The sequence below is a fragment of the Ruditapes philippinarum genome, unplaced genomic scaffold (genome assembly GCF_026571515.1).
Source record: "Ruditapes philippinarum isolate M1 unplaced genomic scaffold, ASM2657151v2 ctg4185_1_1_1_1, whole genome shotgun sequence".
Lineage (NCBI taxonomy): Eukaryota > Metazoa > Mollusca > Bivalvia > Venerida > Veneridae > Ruditapes > Ruditapes philippinarum.
In genome coordinates, this window is record NW_026861333.1 from 119,663 (window position 1) to 140,968 (window position 21,306).

Genomic DNA, 21,306 nt, shown 5'->3' on the forward strand with positions numbered 1-21,306 from the left:
AATATTGCTAATATTTCATTAGAGTTTTATTATACATGTATGAAATGATACATGTATATGTGCATTCATCATTTCTTATGATGCTTCCATTGAAAATTTCTTTTCATAAAACAATCTCTTCTGATAACTGTAAGATCTTTACTGTAAAAATGCATTTTGTTGCTTGTTTTTCAATGTTTTTGTTCAAACTGTATTTTGGATTTGAATTGGCTAAAAAAATTGTATGCTGAATAAAAATTTCCATTTTCGTATTATGCTGACTTTGTTTTGTTCTTCCGGAATCATTTATTTTCAATTTAACAGAATAATACATGTTAAGTCTACACAAATATCAATCTGCGGTTGAAATTATATTTTGTCCAATCATATTGATCCAAGCTATATGGAACATTTATAAACTTTATAATTAGTACTAACTTATTACTTTGGTAGTCTATTTAATAAAGGGTTCTTTAAATATTGTAATATTGTTACATGTATAAGTTTGGTTATTTTCATCAATTATTCACAGTGGTCTTGAAACCGGGCATTACTCTTGTAAATATTTTCTTTAGAAAAAAAATAATTCTATATCAAACAAGTAATTTGTAGACAAATTTGGAGCAAACATTGAAATCATTTGAAATTTTATCAGTTTGTGTAAATAGTCATATAAAACCAGGTACGTAAATAGTTCTCAAACAACTCATTTAAATGAAATATATTATGATAAACTCTCAGTAACTGACATGATCAATTTTTAGTAAACTTGACCAAAATTTGACCTTAAAGGGGTCTAACTTAAATAACAGTGGTAAAGTAATTGAGTCTAGGTCCCATCTGCTCAACTTTCATTTAAAATATTATTTTTTTTCAAATTCATGACATTTGATTAAGAAGTATCATTAAAGTAATAGATATCATTTACAATATAACTTGTATTTTAATGAGGAAATTAGAAAACTGAAGGTGGTCTTAATTTAAAGTGCCTTTAGTTTAGTTTTTCTTTTGTTTATACAAATTTGTTTTAGTTTGATAGTGTTATAAGCTATAAGTTATACAGCCATGCAAGAATGTAATCATATAAAAGATTTTTCCAATTTTGAGACCACATAAAAAACAGAGTTCCAGGGCTATGACTGACTAGTTACCTCCCTTACAAAATATAACATTGAGTGGCAGACTACAAGGTTATTTTGAAAATAAAAGATCAATAAAGTTCCCATTTTTAATGCAACCACAAACTGCATAATATTGCATGATTTACTATCAAGCAGGATATGAATACATATTTGCATATTATACTTAATGAATCATAAAACAAGCAGTTTGACGTAGTGATAATTTAATGAAATATTTCAGTACCAGTCTGTGCTAACTGTTTCTTTATTTATACCTTGTTACAACAGTCTAGCGTTGTAGTAATAAAGTTGTATTAGGAAATGGACATAACTTGTGTGTGACAGTGAATAACTTTAAATATTTCAATGCAGTTTGCATTCTCAACCAGTGTTTTATTGGATGATAAAAAACACCTTTAGTAATCATAAAGAGGCAAGCGCATATACTTGGTTATTGTTTTAATTTACATATATGTTTAGGGCCTCTGTGGATGAAGTGTTGAGGTTGCTGTCTTTGAAACTGTTGCCGTTCACTGTGGGTTCGAATCCCCCCACCAGGGAATTCGGATTCTTTCACATGAAGAAGCTTATATAATCCAACCAGCTTACAGAATGTCCGTGGTCCTAGCTAGCCTGCTACTGCCTGAAATGCAAGGAGGTGTGCACCTGAGGTCTTCCAATGTAAAGGTTGAGACTCTGTCCTATATGACCTAAATAATTCTGTCAATGTGACTTAAACATATAACCGCCTGCTCCAACCCCTCACCAAATTTTAACATGTCCCTAGTTGTCTCCCTTCTGTAAAACACAGTAGAAGGTAAGTGTTAGATATTCATGATCATCTTGTACCTTTTTTGAAAGTAAAGAACCACCCCTCCCAAAAAAAACAACAAAAAAAACCCACTCTCTTTGCAGGTAAGGAATTAAATGTTGGTAAACCCAGTACTTAACATTGCTTTGCTTACATTCAATACAATAAAAAGTTCACATACTAATTTTTTTTCCACTTAAAAATGAAAAAAAAATTCCACTAACACATAAAAAATATATCGCTTTTTTCTTTACTTTTCAAGAGCATAAATTTTCTTCTTTATAAGGAGTATAGAGGAGTTAACTTTAACACAGATATCTAGATCTAAGCACCATTTATTAACCAATAACGTAAATGTAAACTGACAATCTCATGGTCACGTGACTAACCCAAAATTTACATCGTACTTTGTGTAAGGTACAATCTCTTACGTGTTAAGACGGTCATCATGGGATTTAAGCTCGGAATTTTTATCATCGGAACCATTCTGGTTGCTGCAGGTTAGTTCCGAAAGTTTATGATTCAGCCTTTTTATGAAATTTAATTTTTTTTTTCAAATGCTAATGATTTAATTAATATTAGTAATATTCAATTCAGGATATAAAATTTCAATACATTGATGAAGGATAATAATATATTACGAAATAATTTTTGTTGATTTGATTGGCTTTTTTTTTAAATTAAAAAAAAACCCCAACTCAAATGAATTATTTTTATAATTAATCAAATGTCTTTATACTTAAACAAGTTAAACAATTATTTTATAATAATTAAATAAAATACCACTTAAAAACTACTGAAGAGTTTAAATAAAATTACTTGACAAGCTGGAGGTTTACACATGAATTAAATGTCAATTAAACATTTTGAGTGAAAAAAAAAATCAACATTTTCAAATAACCTATATTTGCACTTCTTAAACACACAAAGTTTGATAATTTTTGCAATCTTAATCTTGCAAAAATCTGCACTTTCTGATAACGATTTCATAGCTCGATTTTTAAACAGGTTAATATATCACTATAATCTTAAAGCGCAGATTAAATTATTCAACTTCCTAATTTCATAAAATAAAACAAAAAATATGTGCAAAGTTTGCCAAAAATAGATCAATCTGATAACAACAAATATGTGTGGGGGAAAATGAATGAAAAATAAACACATATTGATTGGTCTACAAAATGAATAAAATTGGTAAACAAATTCATGAAAATAGGGAAGTTATCTATTTTTTTTCACTCAACAGTGAGTTTCAACTTAATTTTCAGTGGTAAAATCTGAAGCAACAAACAAACAAACTACAAATAAAAAACAAACAAAAAAATACCAAACACAAGAAATTTTTTAAAGAATTAAGCAATTTTAAGCAATTAGAGGTGCACATTATGCTTTGGCCATTGAATAAATTCATAACTCCATCTATATGACATAATTTACTCAGTTTTATTGATCATCTTCAATCGTATAATCTAATCATTAATCTTTTTTTATTCGTTTTCTTTGCTATCAAAATGAGTACCTGTGTTTGAGATAATGTAAGGTACCCTAGGAAAATAGAAAGTTAGTTTGGAATGCTGTCAAGTATATGACATTCATCAAGGTCTTATGTAAAACATGCGGCTTTAATGCACAATATGGTGTGAAACCTACAGGTTTAAAACTGGCTTATCAGGTCAAACTCTCACACTTAATTTACATGTTTCTTTTTTTTTTATTTGATTATTGGCAAAGAAATTTACATAGAAAAGTATTTCAATAAAAACATTTCTTTGATGTTCGGTAAAAGTAAAAAAGGTGAAAATTCTAGTTGAATGACCTTAATGAGCCTAAAATACAATATCTTTGAGTCATTGTAACCAACCTTTATTGTAATTTTTTGTATAGTCCAGTTTACAATTGAGAATTGTATTAAAACTATTTTTGAAGATTTGAATATATAAAATTACACTGAAAATTTTGCTGCTTCAATGGGACTCAATCTCTGAATACAATAAATTCATGAAAAAAAGTCAATATAATATTAAATAGTATTTTTTGACCTTGAAGACACAAAGTATCATATTTCATAATAACGAAAGATCAAATTTGTTTTATTTTGTTACCTAAAAATGACGTTTAACGAAACATAAGTTTAGCCTGAACTGAGGCTATTTAATCATTTGTCCATTGCCCCAGTGGGTTTGAATCCCTATGACAGGAACATTGCATTACCCATAATACTTCTTCATCACAAACTTATTCAGTCGAAAAACAGTGTAATGTTTAAATAATGAGGGACTGATAAAAATTTGTCTGAAGTTTTACATAATATGGCCAGGGTCTTGTTTTTTAAAGGATACAATTTAGAATTTACTGTTTTTCATACTTGTGTTGTTAAGGTAATTTAATCAAATTATTTCCTAAACCTCTCTCTCACTTGCCTTATTTCCGTCTGCCAAGGTTCTTTTTTTTTGCAAATGAGATAAAATAAATGTAACGCTGCCTTTAATATGCAAATAATAAACTTTGCATTTATTTCCGCAGTAAAATGCATCCTTACCTTAGTTTAAGTTTTATTGCATGATCATGCATTAGCATGCATACCTAGTACTAAAATGATTATGACAAAACAAAGAAAGCAGTGAGGTTATTCATAAATCATATTTCATTATAATGTTTATTAAAGTTATGAAAATGAAACTTTGTTTTAAGCTACACGCCTCTGTTTTGTTGTTTTTGGGGTGTGCTTTATAAATAGACTTGTCACATGTTAAAGTGTGTCTAGGAAGGGTGTGAAGGTGATGAGAGGGTTGGGGAGAGGAGGGGGCACAACCTGGGTTTATTCTACCCAGTGACTACTCTACCACTCCTCAACACCTCAGATCTGTATGTATTTCATAATTTAGTAAATGGTAGCAGTCCATGCAAACTGATGCTCCTTAAATGGTAATCATTTATTTACAAACCATACAAGAAGAAATATTCAGCCACATTAAAACTAATTAGAATTTCCACTTGTACAATAGTTATCTTGGCCACTTAAAATCTTTAAATCCTGCTGAATTTGTGAAATGGATTTGCCCTGCTTTGAATGTGGAAGAGTCCATTTGTGGTTTAAGGGGCTGTGACCCAGCCAGGTAGCATAGATCTGACTTAACCAAGTAAGATGAGCAGGCTAGCGTAGCATGAATTGGCTCTATACACTGGTAGCATAAATCTGACTTAACCAAGTAAGATAAGCAGGCTAGCCTAGCAGGAATTGGCTCTATACACTGGTAGCATAGATCTGACTTAACCAAGTAAGATGAGCAGGCTAGCCTAGCATGAATTGGCTCTATACACTGGTAGCATAAATCTGACTTAACAAAGTAAGATAAGTAGGCTAGCCTAGCATGAATTGGCTCTATACACTGGTAGCATAGATCTGACTTTACCAAGTAAGATCAGCAGGCTAGCCTAGCATGAATTGGCTCTATACACTTGTAGAATAGATCTGACATAACCAAGTAAGATAAGCAGGCTAGTCTAGCATGAATTGGCTCTATACACTGGTAGAATAGATCTGACATAACATAGAAATTTTCAGGCTAGCCTGTCTCTACACTTGTAGCATAGATCTGTTAATGCTGACAGTGCTCAACTACATGTATAGTGAAAAATCAATTCTTCCATTCTTTTCTCAGGTAAACAAACATACAGACATTCATATGAATCAATTCTGATGGCTTTCATATTTGTCTATAAGTCCAATGGATTCTATTTAGCCACCAAAAAAACCCAGCAGAATATTCAGATTGAGTGTTATTTAATCTCTAAATGATTCCATAATATTAATAGAGGACAAATATTTGTCCACACAGACAGATGGACGGACAGACTAATGGCAAAGCAGACATATATGTAAATGACCTGTTGACACAAGGATTAAGGTAGTATTTGAGAGTGAATTATGCGGACTTAGTATCTGCATCATAATGATCCCGTTTAGTATCTTAAATAAATACCATTTGACATGAAGTACTCTTAGGTGTCAGTCAACACAAGTGATGATATATTAACCAGGTACTAAATAAAGGCGACTGAAACCATGCAAGATTGCTTTAACTGATATAGCTATATCTGATGGCCCTCTGTAGTTTTTTAGCTATTTAAATGTTTTAGATATGAAATTCTATCTATAAGGGTCACAATTAACAGCTTAGATGGGTATCTTGCATCGGTTAAGATTTTCAGTGATTGAAGAATAAAGAAATGTACGCAATATGTTGGTTGTAATATGATATGTACAATGGGTAATTGTCAGATAACCATCTTGTCAATGTATGACCCCGGCCCCACACCACTATTATTGTATATTATATCCAAAAACAGATACAACAGCATAACACTGAGTTAAAGATCTGGGAATGCCTGAAGTCTAACCCCCAACAGTAACTTATCTTTAAAAGTAAAAAGTGCTGACAGTTTAAAATCTTAAGTGAACTTAAACCATTATAACCCCTAAGGAAATTTTAAAAACATTGACCTTTGAAAATATATCATGAACCTGGCCTAAAAGACTGACAACTGGATTAGTGATATATTTGTAGTAGCAGTAGTGATATATAAAAGTGCCCAAAATGGCTATCAAGAATTACATATTTGTATCAATGGTTACCAAGAGTAGTGATATATTTGTAGTATCAAACGGTTGCCAAGAAAAGTCATATAAATAACTTTATATAATTTATTTTTTCTCAGTTATGCCCCCTTTTTGATTTTGAATTTCTTTGGCTAACTATTTTGTAATGGTACTTCCTCAAAAAGTATCATAGATATTTAGTTTAAACTTGGAGTGCTTGTAGACTATCAAACCTGAAATACATTTCTAAGGGGCAGATAATCCTGAAAGCCATTTTTCTAAATTAATTCCCTTTTTTGGCTTACAAATGTTTTAACTTTTTTCTAAAAAATCTTTTAATGCATTCACTTAAAACTTGATATATTTGTTGAATATCAAGGTTAGGTAAGTCTTACAGACAGCTCCAAATTAGATATAGCTATAACATCAACTTCAACTGAAGGTGCATTGATATAACAAGCACGTATTTCTGAAGGGAAGTGCAAGGCAGGAATTTTTTTACTATATTTGACATGGTCTTCTGCTTACATAAGCAAGATGTAAAGCATAATTATTAAACATGGGACATCAGATTAAAATCTTACTAATAGAATAATTCAGTTCCGGCTGATCTCTGAATTTGTAGCCCAACAGTTTTACACCATGCATCTTCTCTATAAAGTGGAAAAAACTGTATAGCATATTGTATAACAAACAGTATGACTATATAACATATTGTTACATTATTGTATATATCAAAGGAGGAGGGTAAACCTTATACAAATTGTGTGGGTGGGGTTGGGGAATGGGTTGTTTGGAGGGTAACCTTATACAAATTTTGTGGGCGGGGATGGGGAAGGGGTTGTTTGGAGGGTAACCTTATACAATTCAAACTTAATAACTCTTGTGAACAATCACCTGACCTCTGCTCCCCAAAGTATGTAAAAGTATGTAAAGGGATGTAAAAGTATGTAAAAAGGATGTAAAAGGATGTAAGAATTTACAACAAAATATTTCTAATTCATGTAGCATCTGGAAAGCAGTTAATAGCTTGCAAAATTAATTAATAAGTTTGTGATATTATTATGTTTCATTTATAATCATGATTTATCGACTCTATAAATCATTATAAACTTTATAACTCATTAAGCTTAATGACTTTAATTAATTACTAATTCATTTATTTACATGATAACAATTAAAGTGACAAAAATTGAGGTATGCTCACTTAGCGTAACAATTACTATACATATATCATGTATGAAAAAATGTAATAAATGTTTCACGAGTTGCCGTCTTGTCACCTACACTGACAAAATAGATGGCGACTGTAACACTGATCCATACATTTATTTCCTCTAGTAAACATAACTTATAACATGACCATGATTACAATGTAGTACAAAAGTGTTATTAATTGTTGTACACCAGTGTAATGTTGGTATTAAAAACTGTTACTATCTAATAGAGCTTTCATTGCCTATGAGTTTCTAAAAATAAATTCAAATGATAAAACCGAGTGATGGTTATGGCCTAATGATACTGAGTGAAGGTCATGGCCTGTTAATACTTAGTAAAAGTTATGGTCTAATGATACTGAGTAAGTTCATAGACTTGTGATACTGAGTGAAGGTCATGACCTAATGATACTGACTGATGGTCATGGCTTAGTAATTCTGAATGACGGTCTTGGCCTTATGATATTGAGTGAAGGTTATCTGGCCTAATGATACTGAGTGAAGTTCATGGTCTAGTGATACTTAGTGATGGTTAATGCCTACTGATACTGAGTGAAGTTCATGGTCTAGTGACACTGAGTGAATTTTATTGTCGAATGTTACTGAGTGAAGGTTATGACCTAATGACACTAAGTGAAGGTCCTGACCTAATGACACTAAGTGAAGGTCATGACCTAATGATACTAAGTGAAGGTCATGACCTAATGATACTGGGTGAAGGTCATGACCTAATGACACTAAGTGAAGGTCATGACCTAATGATACTAAGTGAAGGTCATGACCTAATGATACTGGGTGAAGGTCATGACCTAATGATACTAAGTGAAGGTCATGACCTTATGACACTAAGTGAAGGTCATGACCTTATGACACTAAGTGAAGGTCATGACCTAATGATACTAAGTGAAGGTCATGACCTAATGACACTAAGTGAAGGTCATGACCTAATGACACTAAGTGAAGGTCATGACCTAATGATACTAAGTGAAGGTCATGACCTAATGATACTGGGTGAAGGTCATGGCATAATGATACTGACTGAAGGTTTTAGGGCCAGTGATTCTGAGGGAAGGTCCTGGCTCAATTTAATGATTAAATGTTCAGTCAGTGTTGGTCAATACTTTAAACGGGAGACATATAAGTTGACAAAATTTATTGATATATCATCAATTATGGTAGAAATGTCTATGTCACCAGTGTAAATTTAAGTCAGGTGAGATGCAGGTCTGCACAGTCTGACCTCACTGTACAGTTGGTTTCTCAATCTTATCTTTTTTATGGATGTCTCACAATGCTCATATCTTAGCATACATTATACAACTTTTAAAGTGAAAGGGTAAAAACTTCATGAACTTATAAATAATGACAAAGTTTAAAGCTGAATAAATTTCATATACATCATTATTTGTTCATTGCCTTTACATTTCTTTTTTTTTTCTAATATTTTAATTTGGTATATTTTTATTTTACATTTCAGATGCATCAAACTGGGGTTATGTGCATGAAAAAGGTAAGTGCAATTGTCAAGTACACAAAAAATTAGACATGTCATACAGCCAAACTTTGTAATGATGTAATGAAAAACTTACAGGTTATCAAGTATGGCAATATGACAAAATTAAACTAAAGGGTTTATGGTTTCATTTAATAATCGTAAATAAAAGTATGTAGTATTGCATAAAATTTGAAAACTTTTGTTTTATTGATATGTAAAGAAAAACAGATAATTCTTGCAGTGTAACTAAGATAATAGGATTTTTTAAAATCAACCTGTAATAAAAAAAACCAACCACAACAACAACAACAACAAAGAAAAAAACCAATTATGAAGTAATTGACAATTATTGTTTTAAACAAGCATAAGGATAAAATAGTTTAATTTCTTTAAAGGCACATTATCTCCACCCAAAAGTTTTAATTTTAATTTGTGGTCTGTTATTGTTTCCAACAATTTACTTATTGGCCAATTTACTTGAATCATCTTTTGCATCCATTGCTCTTTGTTAAAGAAGTACAGTTATAGTGAATTACTTTTTTTGTATGGAAGTAAAAATACAAATTTGTTTACATTTTTCTAATTTCATTACAAATAATTTCATATTAAGTGCTACATTCTCCAGGTAATAAACATCTAACATGCTTGAAAATAAGTATCTAAATGTAATAAAACTCCTTTTTGGCCTCTGACTTTTTTTTCCTGTCTAAAAAGGCATATAATTGTGCCTTTAATTTGATGTTGAAACAGCTGTTTCTCAGAAGATAAAATTACATTTTTTTCTTATTTTTTTTTATGAAGATTATGTTTATTCAATTTGGAAGAGATATTGTTTTTCTATTGAACAAAACATTACAATTGACATAATTTTAATATTTTGTTTTTTTATGTCAAATGAATGATAAAATAAGACTTAAGATCTTAGTGTTTCTGTGTCGCCACTACTCCATATAGGGATCACTTCTCTGTCGTCTGTCTGTCCATCTGTCTGTCACAAAACTTGTCCAGACTACTCCTCATAAACTACTGGTGCAATTTCATCCAAACTTTACAGGAATGATCAGTACCAAGTCTAGTTGTGCATATTGTCAGAATTTTCTGGTTCAATGATTTTTGTCAGAGTTATTGCCCTTTAATAATTTTTATTTTTAAAGTTTGTCCGGACTACTTCTCTTATACCACTAATGCAATTTCAATGAAACTTTACAGGATTGATCTGTAGCTCAAGTCCTTGCCCATATTGCACGGGATTTCCAGTTGAATGATTTTTGGCTGAGTTATGGCCCTTTGATAAAAAATGTGTTTTTTTCTGTGTGTTGCCAGATACACAAAAGCTTGTCCGGACTACTCCTCATAAACTACTGGTGCAATTTCATCCAAACTTTACAGGAATGATCAGTACCAAGTCTAGTTGTGCCTCTTGTCAGAATTTTCTGGTTCAATGATTTTTGTCAGAGTTATTGCCCTTTAATGATTTTTATTTTTAAAGTTTGTCCGGACTACTTCTCTTATACCACTAATGCAATTTCATTGAAACTTTACAGGATTGATCTGTAGCTCAAGTCCTTGCGCATATTGCACGGTTTTCCGGTTGAATGATTTTTGGCTGAGTTATGGCCCTTTGATAAAAAGGTGTTTTTTTCTGTGTGTTACCAGATACACAAAAGCTTGTCCCCACCACTCATAACCTACTGGTGCAATTTCATCCAAACTTTACAGGAATGATCAGTACCTGAGTCTAGTTGTGTACTGTCCGTCTGTCTGTCCGTCTGTCACAAAACTTGTCCCAACATGAAATTGGCCATAATGAGGCGACACATGTGATCACTGATCGCTCTTGTGATATTATGTCATCAATACAGAGTCATTATAAGTTATCTACATCTCTGATAAATAGAATGAAAATTTGATAAAGTTTCAAGTATCCACAGTAAACACAGAATGATTGTACAACATCTAAGAAAATAAATGTAAATATTTTTCAATTCTTCAAATGAATTTTTTTTTGGAATGGTTAAATTGTATCAATTTAAAGGTCAATGTAATGCCATAACTTCAATATTACTTTTACATGTAAAACAACAACACAATGTCATTTATATCTAAAAGTTAACCTTTTTCAAAAGTAAAAAAAAATACCTGTACTTTAAAGTATGCCAGTTTTGTATTTTTTTTTTAAAAAATGGCCTAGAGTGGTTTACAGACTATAGTCTGTTCAAAGGTTTAGAGGCTATTTTAAATAAAAGGGTGCTTAGAGGCTATCTTGATCAATTGACTGATCAGCCATCAAATGAGCGTCAAATGTTTAATTGAAACAAAAGACAATTTGTCAAGATTGACAGCTTAAAAATTATAGTGTACATGTATAAATCATTGACAGATATCGATCAAGGAAATGTATAGACCTTTTATTGTCCATCATTTCATGAAAATAACAGTTTATTGTGATTTTTTGAAGGAGTGAAAAGTTAGAAATGAAGGAGGCTTTGAAGGAAAAGTTTGGAAGATTTAAACCATGGGACTATGCTATACTTTTTGCCATTTTAGTTACTATTTTAATATTTCTTATACTGGATCTTATTTTCTGGTCTCATGCAGTAAAACAAGGTATATTTTTATTCTGTAATTCATATGAATTTTATCAGTGACATGATAGTAGAACCTAAATCAAGGGTTGATTGCAAAACTGTTGCAAGTCCTTCTTTATTTCATATAAGTTACTGCAGATTTGCAGTCAACCCTTGAAATGCTTCAATTAAAAAAAAATCAATTTCAAAAGTATTTATTCAGGACCAACTTCAGTACAAACTTATGAAGATCTTAATTATTTAGCTATACATTATGCTTAAAAATATAAATAAGCTAACTATTCTATTTCTAAAATTTTTTAAAAAATGGAATTAAAAAGCCTTAATTAAGCTGATTTTGATTTGTAAATACTTATATCATTTTATCACAGAATGATGGTAAAATCTAAATGCTGGAGACAACAGCATTTAAGAATATGCCTACCAAATATACAGTTTCTTTTTTCATTTGAATCACTGTCATTTTCTAAACAATAAGTGCACAATTTCAAGCAATTGATTTTTTAACATACGTTTTGGTAGAAACATTACTATTACTTGTTAATAATAAGTTTATTATCCAACTTATCTATATATATCTTTAAAGGAAAATTTGGTCATCATAAGGACAGGTGGTCTCAAAATGTTATTCTTCTTTCATTATATTAATAAAATAATAAAACAAAACATAAAGAGAAATGTTTCAAGAATGTGCATTTTAATTGGATCAAGTTTAACCACACCTCATAAAATATGAAGGTTTAATAAGAAACCATAACTTTGCTGAATTTTACTGTGTGCACCTGTCTATTTTCTGTATAGCCCTGTCCATTTTCTGTGTGGACCTGTCTATTTTCTGTATGGACCTGTCCATTTTCTGTGTGGTCGGACCTATGGTGTATTTTATTCAAACCACTCCTTATTCATGATCAAAAAAAAGATTAATCCATGTTCAAACTCATTTGTCTTAATGTGCATACCTGTAAAAAAGCATCAACAGTTTTCCTTTAATGTAAAGGTATATGGTAAACTATGTCATTCAACTTTCTACACTAAGTTAAGCCAGATGCTGGATTTAAAATATGAATATGAAAACTAATAATTTTATAATTTCAGATTATTATCTGTCCTTGAAAATAAAAAAAAAGAAATGAATTTAAAAGCTGTGAAATTTCTTATTCATAATCTTTTGATGAAAAGTGAAAATAAAAACCAAATACCATATAATTATGAATAGAAGTTTAATGAGACAAACCTACTTTTATGGTAATTACCCCTCAAACTGTAAAGCATGCAATCTTAAACTGTCATCTTTCCAAAAACATATTATAAAATGCATGAAGCCTGTCAATTTTATGTGCATTTACTTTAATTAAGACTGCACTTTCTGCATTCAATGTACATGATGTAAGTTAGTAGGTCACCCAAAAATTTGTTACAAATTTCAATGTATTCAGTTTTGGATAAAAGTACATTTTTATATTCTAATTGTTGATACTGAATTTTGTTTAGGAAATAGATATCAATTCTGAGTGCATTGTTGTAGAATAAAGCATGTTTTCAGTTCACATGTGTTACTAAGGAATAAAACCATAAAGGGCAATAGGCCTGAGTGATTAATTACCAAGCATTTGAACCAAAAATTGTACATTATATCATACTACAATGCAAGAAATATTAATATATATTTCCAATCTAACATACTAATAAAAAAGAGAATTGATAAAAATATGTTAAACTACATTGAGCATAGGAGTAATTTTCCTGACGCCATTTGGTTTATTGACATCATACATGTATATGACATCATATGATGTGTAAGAATTCCTTTTCTATACTGTGCATATATCAAATTTACATTGTAAGAGTAAACGGCTATTTTTTTTTTCTTGGATGGTTATTCTATAGAAAAAACACCTTTTTTTAAAGACACATTGTGCCTCAGAAAAAAATAAATATTTTCTTCTTTAGAATAGGCAAACATCAATTTTATAAAATCTAAATAATGGTTTTAAAGAAATGTTATATGCTTTGTTACCTGAAAAAATATAAGGATAAATGTGAAATTATTTGTCATAAAAGTAGCAAAATGTGAAAGAAGTAGTATTTTGACATTCACTTTAGCTATACTTATTGCCAAAAAGCAACAGATGAAAAATATGGTTACTGTGCGGCAATTGTCCAATGAGTAACTTTTTGGATACAATAAAAGTACACCAAAATTATTAAAATGCTTTTGAGAAATAAAAGTAAAAGCATTTCTGATGCATAATGGGCCTTTAACTATCTGGATATTATTAACACCATGTCTCCGCAACAAATCTTAAACAAATTACCAAAATTTATTCTAACAGCTTCTTGTAACTCTCACGTTACCGTCTGAACGGAAATCCTTTCTTTTATAATAACAAAAGTGACACAGGAAGTTGGCTTTCTTTATCTATATTAGTTTAATTTCTCATTCACCATTTTCTATAAATATTTTTTTTATCAAAGATATACATTTTTATTATAAATCAGTATTCACACTTTGGCAAAAGAATTAGACACTAGTGTTATCATATTCAGATTTAATCAGAAAGTTTTTCCGCCTTTGGGTTGGCAAACTATAATTCAATGCACTTATTATAAATTCATCCCTAAATTTGCAAGCCAAATAAACCTATAAACCTTACATCTTATAAATTTATTGATACATTTAATGAAATCTTGGTTATAAAACATAATCTTACTAAATTTGCTATTTAGACAGCCTTATGATGGTTGCAAATAATTATTGCCTATAAGTTTAATTGCAAAAGCTATACTGTGACATAAATTGAGTTTTAGTTTAAATTAAATATTAGGTTGACAATAAGTCATGTGATGAATAAGTTTTAAGTTGCAATACACTCAATTGCAAATAAGTTATATCATAAAAGATATAGGTTGACAATAAGTGGTGATAAGTTTTAAGTTGCTAATGCTCTGAGGAGAATAACATAAACTATGAAATAAATCATACTAGCTCAGAATAAAGTTTCTAATACACAGAATAGATTGCTTATAAGTTCTATCAAAAATGCTACAGATTGACAATAAGTTGTGATGTAGAAGATGCAATATACATGTACTTGATAATTTGCTGATGAGTTATATCAAAATTATTTTAAGTTATTTGTTAACAGTAAGTTGTAGTGTATTACCTCAAAGTTGCAATACACTAAATACATTGATGACAAGTTATATGATGTAAGCTACATGTTGACAATAAGTTGTGATGTATTAGCTAAAAGTTGCAATACATTTAATAGAATGACAATAAGTTACAGCAATTATATAATAAACTATGTTGGCAAGTCAATGAATTTTGTGTTTCCAAAAAGTTATTATACAAAAACTTCGAAAAGATGATATTTAAGTTACATAAACTATAGGTTGACAATAAGTGATTCTCTATTACATACACTACACACATGGAGTGATAGGTTAAAATTACCAATAACACCATAAATGTAATACAACAACTCAATTTATAGTCAACTACGAGTCAAAAAAAATATATGTATTTATTAATCTTTCAGGACCGAACCATTGGGCCGACCTTTTTCCTGATGCATGTTCTGGTCAACACCAGTCTCCGATTGATATAAAGTCCAAACAGACAGTATATGACCCGACATTGAAGGATATTGTGGTCTTCTATGATCCTCCATTGCCAGGGTCCAAGTTTTATGTACATAATAATGGACATTCAAGTAAGTTTATAATGTTTAACAGTCATTTATCTGAATGTTTATATATTTAACAACAGGATGAAATTCATTTTTAAAGCTCCATGAAGTTGCATAGTTTACAAAATATTAATACCTTTTACCTAATGGTATTTTTTGTCTAATTAAAACAAATTGTTCACAATTTAAACAATTTCTTGTCCTTTCAATTGCCATCCTTAATGTATCTGTAAAATCTCTAGCCCACACCTTGAAGTTCATAAAATTCATCTACTGCATATACACATGTATATAATTTTTTAAGAATTTTATTGTTTATTGTTTTTTTTGCCTTTATTTATTATAATTTAACTTCTGTCAAGATTGAATTAAGGTGACATGCCAGGGGAAAAGCGGGGACTTTGACAATTGTATTAGCTGTTAATGGCCAGACCCTGCAGAGATGTGGCATGATGAAATTCTTGCTATTAAATGCATAGCAACATCCCCTGTGTTGTTTAGGTGCTAAAACAAAACCACTGAAATGACTCAGAAATTTTAACAAAATGTAACCTGGCTCATTGGCCCAAGGTTTTCCCCGCCTTTCCCTGGGATGAGAGGTCTGTACTGATGCATAAATTACCTTGATTTGATATAAGAGAAAACAATCTTTATTTTCAGTCCAAGTTAACACAGAGGGAAAATTCTATGTGAGCAATGGTGGGCTTCCTAACATATACTCCACTGCCCAGTTCCACTTCCACTGGGGACACAAGAATCACCATGGATCTGAGCATACCATTGATGGAGAAGCTTCGCCCATTGAGGTAAAAATTTCTATGTACACCTAACAAGATAGTAGTAAAGAAGGACAACTCTAGACACTACCCTGTCTGAAAGTATAAGTTCAGTTGTCTCCCTTGATGTAACAAAAATACAAAACTTGTAATTATTATGCAGCAAATCATATATATGTACTATTTTGTAATTTATTACTTAATTTTGCAGTTAATATAAATTTTTACACAAACAATAAGATTTCAGGAGGGTAATATAGTGGATATTGTTTAGCCTTGGAAAACTATGCAATATTGTCCTTGGTAAGTTCTTCAGTTTTAACCAAGGATTTATTCTTGTTATTTTGCAGATGCATATTGTAAACTGGAATTCAGATAAATACAGCTCTATTGCTGAGGCTGCTGTGGAACCAGCGGGTCTTGCTGTGCTGGGAATTCTTTTCGAAGTTACAAATGTAGACAATCCTGCCTTCACACCTCTAGTTAATGTTCTTAAACATGTCAGAGATCCAGGTATCTATCTCCTACCATTTTTATATAACATAATATCAAATGAAGAATAAAAAAATATATATTTTCTTAATTGAACAAAGCTTTGACAAGTACTGCAGTGTAACAGGTCTAAAGTGACAGCTTTAACCTCATATTTTGAGTATTAACAAGTTTAAAACTTAAATAAATTAATATTTAATTTAAAGCTGCTCGACTCCAGATGAGTCAAAATATTTCAAGATCATCAAACTTCAGAAAAATCTACTAAGAATCAAGGAATGATTTACATGTTTTGTACTATTAAATGACTTATTTTGCAATACTGATCACCATATTTCTACTGATTACTAACGCAGTAAGGGCTATTTATGCATATTTTGATCATTTTTAGTAAATAACTAATGGTTTGTTAGTGCCATTTGCAAGGTACAAAAAACTTTCTTTGTTTAATTCACGGTATTTTACTTTTAAATACATTTTCAAAATTTTCATGAACTTTTTATGAATTCATTTTTAAATTAGATTTTAATAAAATTAATGATGTTGCAAATTTTTAATGTAACATAACTTTAACCATAACATTGTCAAGGGTATCAGACAGATACATTTTTATTTCAAAAATGGTCTGTTTCTGCAATTTTCTTGTTTTAAAATCATGTGATAAAAAAAATCTTATGTTTATGGCCTTTTTCATATAGAATTTTCATTTATCTTGTCTCAGAAATGCAATAAAACACATCATGTTTCTCTTAGAAAAACAAAAACTATTTACTGGACCACAAATTTACTAGATCACTTTGATATCATTATTGCCTATGACCTTACCCATTCAAAGAGTCCTAAAGTTTCGGCTGTTTTTATATGAAAAAGTATACATTCAAGGAACTCCATTGAGGTTCAAAACCCTAAGAACATAAAATTTGAACTTCTTACATAGACTAACTGGGGTATTTATACAGGAAGATATGCAAAAGATAGATAAGAAACCCAGAAATAAAAAGAAATCGTATTTTTTTGTTATTCTTAGCCCGATTTGAGTGAAAAAAATTGCAACGCTTTTCAACTTTGGTCATTTTTCACAATTAGAATTATTATTCTGGAAAAATGGATTGAATAAATTATCTGAAATTTTGCACAAAAGGTATTGATGGAACACTTATCTCAAAAATAATTTCCAGTCCCATCCTGTCAAAAAACCTTAGTGGAGTCCCTTTAACATACTTTTAATAATACAATGAACTTTATAAGTTGATGAAATATGGTTGCTTACTTCTCATGAAAACATTATTTTATGTTATTATATTATTACATAAATATTTTATAGATAAGAAGATCAAAACAGAAATCCCTGCCGTATCAATGAGAACATTCCTCCCCAAAGCCACCAACATGTATTACCGTTACAATGGCTCTTTGACAACACCTGGCTGCTTTGAAAGTGTAATTTGGACAGTATATTACATGAAACAGACAATCTCCAGACGTCAGGTATTCCAAGTTTGCTTATTATGTCCTTACAATGTGCTGATTTGTTTTGTTAGCTTATGATATGCTCGTTTGCTCAAAGTTTGTGCACAATTCGATGAAAGATTTCAACATATTTTGAAAATGAAGAAAGCAATAACTTTCAATTCAGCAAAGTACTGGTATTATATGTGATAACCTCAATAGTGTTTGAACCCATGATTCTTGGTGTTATGTCATAGGTATATCTAAAAAATGACAAAATATGCATCATACAGTGCTCTAAATATCTTGTTCAAAGTTTACCCAACATTTGCATTTAATAAGCTCATGAATTTAAATCATTTGAAGATTGCAGAAAAAAATGGGATATTATGGTTGTCTTGCTCAAATTATGCAATACATTTTCCTTAAGCCAGTATAATTTTCCTTAAGCCAATATAATTGAATAAGAGATGAAATATACATAAGTTAATATTGAAATAATAATTACAATGTATTGAAGTCCATAAATAAATGTGTTGATTACTGATTTTTTTTACTTTCAGCTACATGTTTTCCGTCAAGTTCTCAAACCTACTCATCATCGTAAGAAGAGATCAGCTCATCATCATGAAACTAAGGGCGAGAGACATTTCTTCCAAGAATTAGGTAACTATCTTATTATATCTCTCTTTATATCATGTTAAATGAGCGGCATCCGCGCAGTCTGATCAGGATCCATGCTGTTCGCTTACAAAGCCTATAACAAGTAGAGAAACTGATAGCGAACAGCATGGACCCTGATCAGACTGTGCGAAACCATGCTGGTTGCAAACACATTACTTTGGTTTTGTCGTGATGCAGCTCAAATGTTATTATTTTTTTTGAGTTTGATGGTTACAATTATGATGAGAATATTAAGGTCATTAAACCTTTAGAAAAAAGATTCATAGTGTAGTACAAACATTTAAAAAAGAATTTCAGTCATATATCAAGAGACAGCTGTCAGTGAATGTTTATGGCTGATCTTATTGTAACCACTGCAAATACCTCAACAAAACAACTTGACTTGCTCTCCTATGAAGGAGAACTGTTGATAGTCAAAAGGTCACAGGAAAACAAATAGCAGTATAACATGTTATTTATTTTTAAACATAATCTATAAAACAAATAAAAAAATGAACAACTTAACTTTAAAGTAACATTGTAAATGTTGGGTCTAATAATTAACCGATAATATTGTTTATATGTACTGAAATTTTCATTCATCATTCATTTATTAAAGGTATTGAAAACAACAACTTTGCAAAGGCAAGGTTAAGAAGACAGCTGGAAGAAAAGGTTGAAGCTAGTGTTCATGACAGTCAGAACTCAGGAGTTGCTGTAGAGGAACCAGCCCCTGATATGCCGGCAGAAAACACCACACATGAACATACTGATAACCATAAACACCACCATGACCATAACCAAAATGGAGGCTCTGGGCATACCAGCAAACCGGAACCAGTAAATACAGGCGGGAAAACTAATAACCATGAAGCTACAATGAGCAACATGGAAAAAGTACGGAAAATGCTGGTAAATAATTATCGTCCTGTACAACCTCTGAATGGAAGAATTGTATACAGGAGTTTCCCATTCTTTGGAGAGAAAATACCTTCAGATATTGAAGTTGTTTACCTAGATACAGATGGTTCGCAAAATCAAAAGGGCTACAGAGATAATGAAAATTCAGCTCCTGCAATCAGAGTGATTTCCCTTGTAACCATGGTTTGCTCAATAATAATTTCAAAATTATTATAGAAAATAATGAAATTGAAATAGAAAGACATGAGATAACTGTGATTTGAGGCCTAGGAAATACCAAAAATACAGAAACATCACAACTTACAAGAAAAGAAATGAACATAACATGGTTAATTAAATGAAAATCACAGAAACAATTAACAAATCAAGATTTCAGTCAATTTAGAGCTTTACTAGTGAACAGATCTTAATCAAATATCCAAATGAAATATTGAACTTAGAGTCTCCTTTTAACAAATTGTCAGTGCTTTTAATACTCTTTTAAATACTCCGAAATAATATATAAACTGAATTAATTTCAATACATAATTGAAACAAAATAAATCTCTGGAAACAGTACAAGCAGTTCCACCAATTGAACAATCTGCTCAACATTACAAATGTGGGAAAAAGATGTTTTATGTGATTTGCTGAGGTGTCTTTGATGTGTTTTTTTACATAATGTGTTTTTGCAGCATCTGATAGGCTTAACATAAAAAACAAGCATTTTCATGAAGTGAATTTTTCCCACAAAACTACCTTTATAACGTTTTGACTTGTTTTGAGTGAAAGTTACCATTTATCAATTATGCACCAGAAACAAGAATATTTGGAAAAATTAAGTTAAATACTTTTTTCCAGTTCATGATATTTGAGAATATTTATCAACATTGGAGTCATTTTGGTACACTATACCAAACGTGCTACAATGATAATTTTGTATACAATACATTAATATTGATATCCTTTAAATATTATGAAATGTTACACAAAAAGAAATATTACAAGAAAAATGGTTGTACATACCTTTAGCAAAATAAGCTATTTTTATATCTAAGCACTGCAGAATAACCATGTATAGAATAGTAAGCTATATATATTATTGAAATGTTTCACTATAACTGTTTAAAACAAGAGGAAAAGAAAAATATCTCAAAATATTACACATGTATATTTGTCATTTATGTAATTTTGTGTTGTGAATATTTTTGCATTTTGTGTGATAATCTAGATAAAAATTATTATGTTATTTGCACTTATATGTTTGTGCATATATATTTTGTTAATAAATATGCCGGAAAAAGATGATATACATAGTTGTACAATAGTTTTTTTTTATTCTTAATGCTTTACCCCTCCATCCCACAGAGCTAAATAAACTCATCAAAGCAAAAGCAAATAAGACATGAGCTCGCATAAGAGCTCACACGATGATTTTGCAGTGCTTTGACAACATTAAAAGGGAATAACTTTGAAAACAAAGGTAACTCCAGAGTTATGGGAAGTGCATTCAGCACGTTTGT

The 21,306-nt window shown here is 30.6% G+C and overlaps 1 protein-coding gene across 1 annotated transcript; it reads left to right on the top strand.

Annotated features, from left to right (window-relative positions):
• Nucleotides 1-2,276: 2,276 nt before the first annotated feature.
• On the top strand, nucleotides 2,277-21,085 carry LOC132715295 (carbonic anhydrase 14-like). The gene is made up of 8 exons (XM_060698292.1): nucleotides 2,277-2,411; nucleotides 9,206-9,238; nucleotides 15,354-15,527; nucleotides 16,164-16,309; nucleotides 16,630-16,792; nucleotides 18,096-18,259; nucleotides 18,784-18,886; nucleotides 19,503-21,085. Exons 1-8 carry the CDS (start codon nucleotides 2,360-2,362, stop codon nucleotides 20,018-20,020), a joined length of 1,353 nt encoding a protein of 450 aa, XP_060554275.1. The 5' UTR covers nucleotides 2,277-2,359; the 3' UTR covers nucleotides 20,021-21,085.
• Nucleotides 21,086-21,306: the final 221 nt, after the last annotated feature.